This window comes from Poecile atricapillus, chromosome 20 (genome assembly GCF_030490865.1).
Source record: "Poecile atricapillus isolate bPoeAtr1 chromosome 20, bPoeAtr1.hap1, whole genome shotgun sequence".
NCBI classification, from domain to species: Eukaryota; Metazoa; Chordata; class Aves; order Passeriformes; family Paridae; genus Poecile; species Poecile atricapillus.
The window spans coordinates 9,409,430-9,423,035 of NC_081268.1; the positions used below are offsets into that span (position 1 = coordinate 9,409,430).

At 49.4% G+C, this 13,606-nt stretch overlaps 1 protein-coding gene across 1 annotated transcript in view; it reads right to left on the bottom strand.

The window, feature by feature from the left end:
- CACNA1B (calcium voltage-gated channel subunit alpha1 B) overlaps positions 1 to 13,606 on the bottom strand; it is a 182,184-nt gene that overhangs the window by 13,940 nt on the left and 154,638 nt on the right. The window contains exons 19-21 of the mRNA XM_058854000.1: positions 5,377 to 6,201; positions 4,011 to 4,237; positions 2,277 to 2,397 (exon numbers count right to left, since the gene is read on the bottom strand). Of these exons, the coding sequence (XP_058709983.1) occupies positions 2,277 to 2,397; positions 4,011 to 4,237; positions 5,377 to 6,201 (1,173 nt within the window). The remainder of the gene's footprint in view (positions 1 to 2,276; positions 2,398 to 4,010; positions 4,238 to 5,376; positions 6,202 to 13,606) is intronic.

The following is a 13,606-nucleotide window of genomic DNA, read 5'->3' on the forward strand; positions in this document are numbered from 1 at the left end:
AATGCTCCCATTTCTAAGCAATCCAAAACTCTTCACAAATTGAAGCTAATAATTCCTTCTGACCACAATTCCCAAATCCTTAACTGCTCACAGAGCTCTGCATTTGCACCATATTTGTCAGCTGAATAAAGGACTTAGCCTGAGAATAATCAAATTACAGATTTAACTCGCCAACAACTTTGTTATCTGAGAATGTATTTCAGCTCCTCTATCCCATTCCCTCTAAGCAAATATCTGAACACTGAGAATTAAAGTCTATTTTTCACATCTACTTACATACTCCTTTTCTTTGGCTTGCTAATGGATTCAGAGTGGAAAAGAACAGCAGAGAAGCAAATCTGATAGACAATAACCTGGAGAAAAGTGCTTTTGTGGAGCCCTTAACTGTGGTTTTCCATCTGCCAGGAGGAGACGATCATCTCCGCGCTCCGAGAAGCCACAGAAGTGACAGGCAGCACTTCCAAAAGCCTTTGTAGCCATAATTCCTGCATCAAACTCAATTCATCAAAGCAATAACAAGCCCCTATTTTTAGCTGCTCATCATTCATAACCAGCAGTGAGATGTGGGAGCGTTTGTGAACTGCCAGTGGGGCTTGAGAAATCACAGCCCTGAGTGCTCTAAGAGGGTGGTGGCACTTGGGGGGAAAAAAAATGGAATTTATTTCTGCTTCCCTGAACTGTTTTCCCCTCTGGCAGCACCTGGGTCACGGATCCTCAGAGGGCTGGGGAGGGAGATGGCAGCACTGGAGTGGGGAGAAGCTGCTGAGCCCAGAAGGAGCTCCCTGGAGGCAGCCAGAGCACCTGGGGGGATGCAGCTGGCTCTGCACCTTGCCCACAGGAGGAAAAACAAGCTGCTGACATCCTTGGGACTCTGGGTTTTGGCTTGTTATTGCCCCTTGGCTTGCTTGTAACACTTTTTATCCCCCAGTGAATTTTGTTTTTCCCGTGGTCTTTCAGCACAGGTGTTTTTTCTGGGGGCAAGTGTAAGCTGGAGGAAGCTGAAACAACAAAGCAACTGAAAGAACCCGCAGATCTTGGACTCTGAGGCTCAGGAGGTCCTAACTGGGATGAGAGGAGAAAGAAAAGAAGAAGGAAACAAGGAAATTTTGCTGCTTCTCAGCTCAGAGCCCCTGGGCTCAGCACCTCTCACTCCTCACCCAGCCATGCTGCCTCAGCAGATCTTTCCCAGCTCATTTTTGGTGGTCATTTCACAGCAAAAAGACCAAATATTAAGAAAGAAACCATTTCCTTATCCCTCCAGACAGAGGCCAAACTCCATAATCCAAATTTGGCTCCCCAGGTCATGGTCCCAAAGCTGCCAGAGCTCCAGGAGCCAGCTGGGATGCCCAGGGTGGGATTGTTGGGGTGTCTGTCACTGATCCTGGTGGGTCCAGCCCAGCTCAGGAGATTCTGGGATGCTGTTCAGGGTGTGGGGGTGCTTCCACCAGAGGGGTTTTTGGATGTCAGAGCTGAGAACTCAGAGCCTGTTTTGTTCCATGACTGCACAGATGTCACAGTCCTCAGCAGCAGGAGGAGAACTCATCCTCCTCTTCAATCCAGCTGCCAAAGAAGGGCTCGAGTTCCCCTCTGGTGTCTGGGCAGAGAGAAATTCCCAGATGTACAAGTTTACCTGAGCCAGAGAGGAACCTCTGCTCCAAGGGGACCTCCAGAAGTTCCAGTCATCCTCCTTTAAAATGTTTAAAATAACTCACAGCCCTTCATGCCACAGTAATTCCATCCCCTCTCCCTGCTGGTCCTGCAGCCCTCCAGAAAAACAGATTCAGAATTTCCAGGCTTTGAGTCCCAAGCTCCCCAGGAGGCAGGAAGAAATGTCCCAAATCCCAGCACATCCCACAGGCTGCACTCCCAGCCTTGGCAAATAAAAAATATCCAGGTTTCCCCAGAAGTTCAAAGTTTGCAGTGGCACAAAGCCACTTTATGGAAAGAACAGGAATTCCAGCTGAGGAACCTGCAGGAATTTTCTGGTATCCAAATAGCCCTCAACCTGCTATTCCTGATAAAATCTTTTCCCAGCAGTAGCTGTGCTCCTGTTTTTTGGGATCTACATCAGCAGGGTCTGCCCTAAAAAAAATAAAGCATTTTCTTTTCCCTGTTCTGATAATTTATCCCCCCAGGAAAACCAACAGAATAACAGTGTGTGGCCCACAGAAATAAGCTTTTATTTCATGTCCCAGTGTGTTTTCAGAGATGAAAATCCCACTCCTGCTATTGCTTTGCAGCACCTGGAACCCACAGTTGGTGTTTGAGGAACTTACGGATTTGTGGGACTGAGGATGAACATGGAGCTGTAAGGCAGGATTGGTTTAGGCCCATTTTTCGTCAGGTCATCGACGTCTTTCTTCTCCTCTGTTTTGCTTTCAAAGTCCACGTTGTTCACTGGGAATGGGAATTCAGGGAGAGCACAAAGGAGAGGGTTAAAAATGGAGCCTGGAACAGCTGGAAATGCAAAGAGTGCAGCTGGGAGAGCAAACAGCCTTTGGGAGCGCTGATTAAACGGGATGAACAATCATTGGATCATTATCGCTCCGGAGTGAGGCGGCTCTGCCCCTCCACTGATGAGCCAGGAAATGAAACCATGAGCTGATTGATCCCAGAGCTGCCAAAATGGGGCTGGAAAACCCATCCCAAAGAGCAGGAATTCTTAGGGAGAGGGGTCAGCTTGAAAGAAAATGAAAAGTCTGACCAGCCTCGTGGAGCAGGAGCACAACTGGCTCTGGAACACATAAAGAGCAGATTCATGGATGAGGTTTAATAATCTGAATTTCCCAGAAATAGGAAAAGAGACCCAGAAAGGATTTCTTGGAGCCCCCTGAGCTGTGCGTGCATCGTGCACCTCGGTTTGGTCAGAGCTCTGTGTGAAAAGGTGTGCAGCTCCATCCTGCAGCAGGTTTTGGGATCTCCTCAGAGATTTTTCCCAACCTCCCTCCCAAAGGTTGGAAATTCTCCCATTCTCATCCTGACTTCACTTGCAGGGTATTTATGGGATAATTTACTGAAGATAATCTCCTGTCTATGAACTGGGTAACATTTTATGCTGCAAATTCTCTTCTTCGACATAAATAAAGTAGAAAGGCTCTTCCATTAATTCTCTGGGCCTAAAGTCCAACAATCCCACCCTTTGGAATGCGTTCAGTGTTATTACTTTTTATTTTATTTTGCAAGAAAATGACATTTCATTGTGTTTGAGTGACATGTTCAATAAACTCCTTATTGCATCTCCAGTCAGATCCAGAGGAAATGGCCAGGAAAGGGAGAGGCTGATAAATGGTGATTGACAGGAACTCAGCATTGCAATATAGGAAAATTACCATTGAAAAGGGGGAAGAAGGGAGAAAGAATGAAAGAAAACAAAAACAAAAAAAAAAAAAAGAAAGGAAAGATAAATCTTGTGGCTGACAAAAAGCACAGAGTCCCTGCCAGATCTTGGCTGTGCCTCTCAGAAAGCAGAGTCCTGACAGCCTGGAGTTTAATGTGGACCTCTTGGATTTCACCCTGGGATTCTCCTCAGCTGCCCAGGCTGTTCCCACCCTGCCAGGGATCAGCCCCAGGGTGGTGGGAGCAGGCTGGGGGTGCCTGGGCACGAGGACCTTGGGACCATCTGTGCTGACAGAGCCCGGGCAGAGAGCTCTGGAGAGGGACAGGGAGGGTGGATCTGCTCCAGCTGTGATGCAGAGGATTGTGAGAAGCTCTGGAATGTCACAGGATCCCAAAGCAGCAGGCTCACACCTGGATGTTGCTTTCCCTGCTCCTCCACCTTTCCCTTCCACAAAGGGAGTGGCCTGGGGGAGCCATCTCCAGGGAATGCCGGGTGTTTTCCAGAGCCACCAGGCAGCCAGGAACCCTGGCTGAGTTCCTGCAGTCCGTGTGGCAATCACAGATCCTCTCTCACCAAGTTCCCTGCCTTCCTCTCTCGAGGATGGAGAGCCCCCATCACCCCTTGGACACCTGGATTTCGTGGCAGTGGAAAAGCAGAGGACAAAGGCACTCACTTGGAATGACAGTGGTTTCCCCTGGAGGGGCAGTGATGGTGACAGGGATGTTCACAGTGGTGGTTTTGTCCAGGGGGGGCTGAATCATCCTCGTCACGTTCTTCTGGTTGTCGGCATCCTCGGGCTGCTCAGGCACCTTCTGCAGGTAAGTGCTGGGCAGGGTGTGCACAGGGACACTGCCAGGGCCGCTGCCACTGCCACTGGCCTCCAGCTCACACTGGTTCTCCCTAGGAAAAAACAGGATTTGTTCAATCCAGCCCAGGAAAGGTTCAGAGAGCACATCCCTGAGGCTGCACCTCGTGCTGGCTTTGTTTCCTCCATGGAAATCTTTGCAGGACAAGTTCTGACAGAAAAATTTGGGATCTTTTCCTCTGAGACCTCCCGAGCCAAACCCCAATCCCAGCATTAGGAGGGAGCTGTGGCTCTGGACATCCTGAGGTCACTTCAATGATGCTCCCAAGCCAGGATCATGTGGCCCTTGCAGTTCCATGAGCCACCCCCCAGAGCAGACACAAAATCCTGACACGCTGCTCCCTAAGGCTCTCCCATGCCTTATTTAAACCTGGTGATTCTCTTTTCCAGCTTGGAACCCTTCTGGAACGTGGCTGTCAGCAGCTAAATGGCTCCTGCTCTCCTCTGCAGCAGCAGCTCTGCTCCAGTGAGGAGGAAAGGGAGCCCGTGCACATGAGCACGCTGAACAGCAGGCAGAGTGTTTGAAAATTCAGCTGAAAGGAAGATAATTTAGACAGGAAAATTATTATCTCAGTGCCACTCACGGCTCTCCACGGTGACATGAACTCTATTCTAAAGAATCCCAGTGCAATTTCTTTTCCATCAGACTAATAAAGCTGAAAAGGCAATCTATCCTTCTTTATTAACTACTCCAAATGCTTCACCAGGGCTGTTTTTCTCACTTGACTTACATAAGAATTAAAGCAAATGGGGGCTATCGTTGCTCTTAATGGAAGAGGCCACGTGCTGGAACAACTGGTGGTGCAGCTGAAGGCTCCCCATTAAAAATGAAAATCAAAGGGCTGTAAGCAAGGCTGGCTGAAATTTTAAAAATGTCCCTCAGGAGCTTTCTTCAGAAGCTGGGAAATTCTCTGCTCCACTTGGTGTCCTACAGGATCTGTTGGTGTTTACAGCAAGGATATTTCCTGCCTTAAACCTCAGCTTTTTTACAAACCAGGATGGTCTTTGGGAGCCTCTGTCACTGCTGGCCGAGGCAAAGGAGACCTGTGGGTTGTGGTGGGAGCTGGTGTGGGGACAGGGACAGCAGGGAGGGCCACAGGGGATTTTCTGGAACACATCTGGGGTTTTGTGACCCCTGAACCGACCCGGGCAGGGTCTGGCAGCACTCACTCACTTGGGCTGGTGATTCCGGTGCTCCTTCTCTCCAGCCTCCCCTTCCTTCTCCCCGCTCTCCTTCTCCACGGACTCGTAGGTGGACAGCGCCCTGTTCCTGAGCCGGTGCCGCCGGTGGGGCTCCTCTCCGTTCTCCCCCTTGGCCGAGGGTTCTCCATCCCTGTTCCCCGTGCGGGATCCTCCGCGGTGCCGGGAGCGCCGCTCGCCGCGGGCGCCGTTGGCGGTGCCGTTGCCCTCCTTGCCCGGCCGGTCTGAGGAGTGCCGGTGGCTGCGGTGCCTGCGATGCTCCTTCTCCGCCCCTTCCTCCACCGAGCCCCGCCGGTGGTGCCTCTTCCCCCCTTCCTGCCCCCTGCTACGGTCGCTTTTCCCTTCCTTGCTGCCCCCTTCCACCTCCTTGCTGCGGCTGCGGTGCTGCCTGTGCCGCTCCTCCTTGTTGGCCGGCCCGGTTTCACCGCTCTCATCCTTGGTCACATCTCCCTTCTCCTGCTCTCCCAGCTTCTCCTTCTCCCGATGCCGGTGGTGCTTCCGTGGCGCTTCTGCCCCATCAGCAGAGGTGGCTTTGGGGTGCTCCACCACCTCCTGGACATCCCCAGGGCTCAGCTTGGTGATGTTGTTCCTGCCTTCGCCGCGGGGCTCCACCACCAGCGGCCGGTCCAGGTGTGTTTTCATGTCGGGTCGGATGTGCAGGGTGGTGGCATAGCGCACCCGCTCCTCGGGGTCCAGCTCGTTGTACAGGGCCTCGCAGCTGGCTCGGAAGTTGTGCATCCTGATCTGGCTCGTCCTCTGCTCCCAAACCGACTTGGATTTGGAGGAATTCTGCTGCTTGCTAAGGGCGGGAGAAAGGCGAGAAGTCAGCACCCGGCTTGGTGGCAATTCCCTAAATACCCACCGAAAAATAAAGAGGGAATTTTCAGCTGAGGAGGGGAATTAGAGGGTCAAACCAAAGGAGTAACAGGGATGGAGAGAGAACATGAGCAGGGAAAGCCAGCAGGATCATCCGTGTTAGTTTGCCCACACATTATGAGATCAGCCCTCTGGAAAGGAGTTATTCTGCCTTTCGGAAATGTGGAAGCCTCGGGAATAGTCTGAAGGATTAAAACGTCAGCACACAAAAATCACACACCCCAGCCAGAGCTTTGGAACAGCCCACAAAGCTTCCCAAAATTAGCAGCACTTTTTTCCCCACCTGGAAATAGCTGGATGAGGAAATTAGCAGTGAGCAAGAGAAGTTAGATCAGCAGGAGGAGCAGGGAAAATGAAACGTGTCCCTGAGGATCCGAGCCTGCCACCAGCCCCTTCCCCTTCCAGCCAGCCCCAGGGGTTTTCTCCTGGGATTCAGGGCTGATCCTCAGCCCAGCTCTGGCACCAGCTGTGTCACTGCAGGAGGGGTTTTGCACTCATGTTCCAGTTCCACCAAGAACATCAATCAGCTTTTAAACGATCTCTGAGCTGTTCCCACTGCCCATCACTCAGGGCTAAGCGAGAGGTGCTGCCAGGGAACTGCACCCCTGAGAACCTGCAGGATGCAGGCAGAGCACTCATCAACCCAGCCCATTCTGCTGGGATCCCTGTGTAAAACATCCCAACCTGCAATTTCCCAGCACCTGGGAATGAGCTGCATCCCTAACGCTGACACAAGTCACAAAACTCCGGCACAAAGCCTCCCGCTGGCTCTGGGCACCAGCAGCTCCAGAGCAGGAGCTGCAGAGGCAATGACTGCACAGCCATTCCTCTTTCCACAGGGAAAACACTCCAGAAATTTGTTTTTTAAAAAGGCAAATCAGGATATTTATGAAGCACGGTAAAAACCCAGCCAGGAAAACGCGGCACCTGTGAGCTCAATTCTTTCTGTGAATTGAGGGAACTGACAGTGGTCAAATAAAGAGATTTTTAGGCTTCAGGCATAACTTGAGCCTGCGTGAAACCAAGTCACACAAGGGTGTGACACACACTGGCATGAGGAATCGTAAGGAGGAATCCAAACAGTCTTGGAGAGGGAAAACAGCCTCTGCAGGTTTTTTTTGTCACCTTGTTGTTTTCTTGCAAGGAACAGTCAGGGGCTGTTGTTCCCAACTGTCCAGTGCTGGTGATGTGTTGGTTTAATGACAATGAGAGTTTTATCTCTCGGACCTGTCTATAAAAGATCTGGAATAATAAAACTTGCTCTCTTGTGCAGCCTAGAAGAGAGTCTGTGTTGTGCCTCTGAAGTTCCTGATACAGCACAACAAATTCTCCCTCCAGAGCAGTGAGGAGGATCCCAAATCCTGTGATCCCAAACCCTGTCATCCCAAACCCTGTCATCCCAAACCCTGTGATCCCAAATCCTGTCATCCCAAACCCTGTCATCCCAAATTCTGTCATCCCAAATCCTGTCATCCCAAATCCTGTGATCCCAAATCCTGTGATCCCAAATCCTGTGATCCCAAATCCTGTCATCCCAAACCCTGTCATCCCAAACCCTGTCATCCCAAACCCTGTCATCCCAAACCCTGTGATCCCAAATCCTGTCATCCCAAATCCTGTCATCCCAAACCCTGTCATCCCAAATCCTGTCATCCCAAACCCTGTCATCCCAAATCCTGTGATCCCAAAACCACCAGTCAGGAGCCAGAGCCAGGGCACAGGGGCTGCTGAGGGAATGTGAGAGAAGCACCCGAGCAGGATGGGCTCCGTGGGGACAGCGCTGGGAATTCCAGAGCCAGAGCAGTAGCAGGAAGTGGCAGCTGCTCGTCCAGCTGGATTTACCCAACCCCGGCTCTCTCTGAGTCCCCACAGACGCTGAGCTGGGGGATTTGTGGCAGCTCCTCCTCCCCTGGCGCTCTCTGGGCACGGGGACAGCCTGGGAGCTGATTTATGGTACCCTTAAAACAAAGCTTCAGCCCAGCTGCCTGCCCGGGAGGAGATGCAGAGCAGGGGTTTAGAGATGAAAAAACATCAACGGGGCAAAAATGAATTCTTCTGCTTCCCCCCTCATTTGGGGCAGTGAATTCTGCACAAATCAGGGCAGGCACAGCCCAGATACAGCATGAGCAGTATCAGTTTTATCTAAACTGATAAAAAAGAGGATTTGTGATAACAAATATTTACTCCACCAAAAAAAACCCACAAAAAACCATAATGCCAACTCCTCATCTGAGCCCTGCTCACTGCTGGCTGCTTAAAACCCTCCTGAAGCCGTTAAGGAAATTGTCCTGGAAATCTCTCCTGACTTGCTGACATCCTCCAAACGCTGCTGGGAATTCATTGCTTTATTCCCCATCCCATTTTCAGGAATATTTGGAGGCTCTGCTCCATTCCCAGATCCTCCAGGCAGGAGGTACTGCTGGTACCAGCTGCACTGGTTTTCCTCAGATTAAGACACCAACAAACTCCTGCCTGTGGCTGGAAAGAAAACCCCACAATTCCTGAAGAATCAAATAAAATTCATATTAATGAATCAATGACTAATATTGGTTTAAATAAAAACTGCAACCACTGTGTGGTTTGTTTAAGAAAGATAAGTGTATTTTTAGTCAGATTCTAATCTTAGGGTGCTCCTTAATGATTCAAGATTTTGTTCCCATAACCTTTGAAATCGCTGCTGCACTTCATGGAAATCCTTAAAATTTTGCTGCAGTAAATAATGAATGAAAGCAGCCTATGGAAAGATAATAATTCAATGTTAAAAATAACCACACATTACAGGGTGGCTGTGAAATTCTGTGTTTCAGATAAAAGGGAATTTGTTGTTAAAATGCAACAAAACCTTTCCACTCAAATCCTATTTTCTGTTCACGAGCTCAGGGTTCATAAACTGCACATTCCCATTTTCCACTTGGAAAACACAATGGGATGTTTCACTTTGGGCTCGGTGTGCACAAAGCCCAATGTTTTATCTCTCTGTGAGCTGCTGAACTCAGCTCTGGTGTTTAAATAAATGTGTTTTGCCAGTGAACCTGGAGTGTTTCAGCACCTTTTTTTATCCTTCTGAGCTCCATCTCATTCCTGAGCTCCCTTGGGAGAGGCTCTGAGCATTCCCACGGAGCTGGAGCATCACAGACACCAGAACCAAGGTGCAGAAAAGACTTTTTCAAGTGTTGTTATCTCTGAGGGGAAGAATTATCTTGGTTTGAGATAATTATTCTCCAAAATTATTCTTGAATTTGATTCTGGTTTTAGAAATTCCAATTTATAGATAATAAATCACGTTATTTTTCTATATCATTATATGAAATTTAATAAGTTGACGTATAAATTTTGTCTATTTTTATATATTTATAAACTGGATTTTTTTGATATTGCAGCTTCACTTTAGAATTTGACTTAAGAACATGGAATTTGTCACATCCACGACTGGCAGCCGTGGATCCTAATAAAAATAAACAGCAATACAAAGAAAGCCTTAAGTTGCTGGTTTGGATTTCAGCACCCATTGCAATTTAAGGATTCATCTGAAGAATTCAATGCCCCACAGCTCTTAAAATTATTGGAAAATTCCAGCACAATTATTCCCTTGGCTGTGTGTCATCACCTGGGTACACATGAACTGTGAGCCACCACAACAGCTCAGTCCCATCACAGAAGTTAAACTCATACAAAGCATTGAATTATTTTAAATAAAACTTGTCCAAGATGTGCCCAAGGAGCCCCAAAACACCCTGGGAAATACCAGGGAGGAAAAGCTGCTGGAAAAGCTCCTCAGTTTCACAGTACCTGGGTCCCTGCCGTGGGGCCAGGACAATCCCCCAGGCTGGAATTGCACTTACTTGAGTCTCCAAAAGCATTAAAGAAGAAAGACAAGGTCACACAGCTCAAGGATAACGCAAAGGACGCCGGCAGGGTGGGACAGGAGCTGGTGAGGAGTTTTTGGGGTTAGTCAGCAGCGTTAATGATGTTTTTACCAACCTGCTCGGTGTCAAAGCACACCCTGACTCACAGCACAGCCAGCAGGATTGGATTGGGAGGAAGCACATGGGTGAGAGAGAGTTTTCCACTGTGTTTGCTCAACTCCAGCTCCAGAGGAGTTGCCAAGTGCCTCATTTGGACAAAATCTGTCGCTTTAAGCTCCAGCTCGAGAAGGTCAGAGAGCAAAGACATAACCAGCTTTTCAAGGGTTTTCCAATTTAGTCTCACTTGGACCCCGTTTCCAGAATTCTTTTGAAGTCCTCCTCCAGTTTTCCCTCCAAGAGAGCTCTCCTGGTTCTCCCACTGAACCCAGAGTGCAAACACTGGTGGAACATCAAAGCCAACAGCCCAGCACAGAATAAACACAGAGAACAGAAAGAAATACAAGTGAGAACAAGACAAACCATCAAACAAGGGGGGACAGGAGAAGAGAGGAAAACAGTTCAGGAGAAATGATGGGAAGGAATGAAGGGAGAAAAATGGAGGAAGGAAGAGGGGGGAAAGTCACAGTTGATGTATGAAACACAAGAGTTGCTCACAAATCACAAGCATCAAATGACAATGACGCCTTCCAGTCCTTTCCCTGGATGTTGGTCTGGAGGCTTTCCACAAATGATGGAAATGATTTTTGGGGAAAAAAAACCAAAAAACCACAGGGAGAGTGAAGGCACCAGGAGAAGGGGAAGGTTTCTAGAGGTCTAAATGAGAAATCCACTTAGTGAATATCGTAACAGAGAGCAACTCACGGTGAATTTACGCTGGAGACTGACGAGCTGCGAGATACAGTACCTCGAGTTTGCTTTACAAAACTGCACATGCAAAAAAACAAAACAAACAAAGAAAACAAAAAGTGAGAAAAGAAAAAGCCGAAAAAACAAACAAAAAAACCAAAGAAACAAACAAAAAAAGAAAAATCAAACCAAACTAGCAGAGAAACCATAAGAGACATCGGGAGGAGACTCGAACAGGCCACGTCCTGTCGGATGCAGACGGGGAGGAGACCGGGCAAGCTCCAGGATTGTGGAAGCCATGGACACACCACCCTCTGGAGAACGGGGACACAACCAAAGAGTTCAAAACGGAACCAAAAGGGAGCCAAAAGGAAAAGGAGACCAAAAGGCACACGGTGATCTCGGGGCTCTGGTGGTACTCACACCGCCAAAGTCCTGCAGGAGCCACCTCCGGGGAGCTCTGGCTGGAGCCACCTGGGGATTGTGCTGCAAATCCTCGTTTCCAACTGGAGCAGGATGCTAATTCCTGCTCTTGGCACCAGGGCAAGGGCTGGACAGAGGAGCTCGGGCTCCAAAATCCACCTGAGCTGCAGCAGCTGGTGCCAGGTGACTTCTCCTCGGTGCCTGCCTCAGAGGCTCTTTGGAGGCACCTGCCTCTCTCCTGGGACAGGGATTGGGATGGGCTCAGACTGCCCAGAAATGGGGCACTGGGACTAAAACCAGCTCTGCTGCAGCAGGGCAGGGCCCTGGGGTGACAGGAGCTTCCTGCAGCTCAAGGGATTTTGGCCATTCTCCTCCATCTCCTCCACACCATTTCTGAGGGGGTTCTAAACATGGAAACGGCTGAATCACACAGGAAAGGCAGGAGAACCACAGAAAACCAGGATTCAAAAATTCAAATATCCTGATCCACCCTGGCTCGAGGCATTAATTTTTTCCTAGTGCTAAATGATCATTTTTATCGATCTACAGCATTCCCAAAACCCTCCCCAAGACTGAAAATAAAATCCCTTCACCTCCTGATTTGCCTTTTCAGCTACAACATTTTTCCTCCTGCTTTCACAAGAGTTTAAATCTGTTAACAATCAATTCTAACCAATCAGAAGGCCCAGTGTAAAATCTAATGTTCTTTGGGTATTACAGAGGTAAGTTTTAAATGTACATTTATTAAAATTAATGGATTGTTCTAAACAGGAACATTGGCTCAGATAATGCATATAACAAAAAATCCAGAGGTTAAGAAACCAGGAGTGAATATAAGAAAAATGATGGGAGGCATCATAAAAGTTTTGCTTGAAGCAAATAAATAATCTGCTGGGCAGCCAGGTGAAGTATTTTACCTAAACCTCAGGATTTTGGTGTTTGGCTGGTGTCAAGTGAAATAGGAGCAGAGGCAGAGTGGGGGTGGCATGTCCTGCACGCCGGCCAAGGAAATGATTATTTCCAGGTTGCTCAAGCTGGGGACCTTTTTGCTCTTTGGCACTAAAATCCTGCAGAGAACAAGCCCCTGACTGCAGAAATTCCTCAGGCATAACCAAGAACTGCAGAAATTCCTCAGGCATAACCAAGAACTGCAGAAATTCCTCAGGCATAACCAAGAACTGCAGAAATTCCTCAGGCATAACCAAGAAATTTCTTTGGGAGAACCTGGGATGGAGGAGAGCGCACGGGGCTGCCCTGATTTACCTGGAGTCAGCACCAAGCCCGTGCAGTGCGAGATTTGGGGTTTAATTGTTGGAAGCAGATGAACATCCCTCAGTGGGAGGCTGGGATGAGCCTCCCTGTGCCTCCCTGCCTCGTGTGGCAGGATGGAGGCCACGCTCTGTCCTTGTCACCTGTGCAGGTAACGTGACACAAGTCCTGCAGCGCTCCGGGGTCACCGCTCTGCTCCCGCGGCTGGATCCGCCTTTTTGAAAGCGTCAGTTTGCCTGGAAGAGCCGTGTGTGAAACCACAGAGCCAGCACAGCCTCCTTTTCCAGGGCAAAATGACAGCAGGAGTTGATTTTCACTGGATGCTACTTACCAGGAAGGAGGGACAGAGCCCAGAGAGTGACTTTGGGTGGGGCTGAGCGACACCGACGGTGAGGACAGAAAGGAAAAGCCACGGGAGGAATCAGAACCTCGCACACTGACACACTCCAGGGGAGGGGGAGAGGGGAGAAATCACAACCAGCAAGAGGAAAAGAACATCTCTTCTAATCTACACCCCCCAGCACAGCACAGGGCACGGGCTGGGTGTTCAGGCTGTTCCTTGCTGGGTCCTGTTGGTTCTCCCAACAGAGACGTGGAAATCAGCCACGCTACTCCTGAGACAGAAGGAAAACATGGAACCCCCGAGCTGGAAAACCTGGAGAAACAGAGCAGTTCCCCCAGACCTGTACAAAAGGGCCAGAGGAGTCAGGGTGAAGTGACTGAGGTGCCACCTTTGGTGGCTTCTCTGCCCTGCTCCCCCTGCCAGGCGCTGTCCCCCTGTGGGACTGTGGTTACAGCTCCACTTGTGTGAACAGCCCCACGTGGGACCAGCAGAAACCAGTCCTGGAGACAGAAGGAGGTCTTTGGAGGCTGGAAAGTTGTCCTGGGAAGCCCAAATAACTCTGGAACAGCAGTGGGCAATGT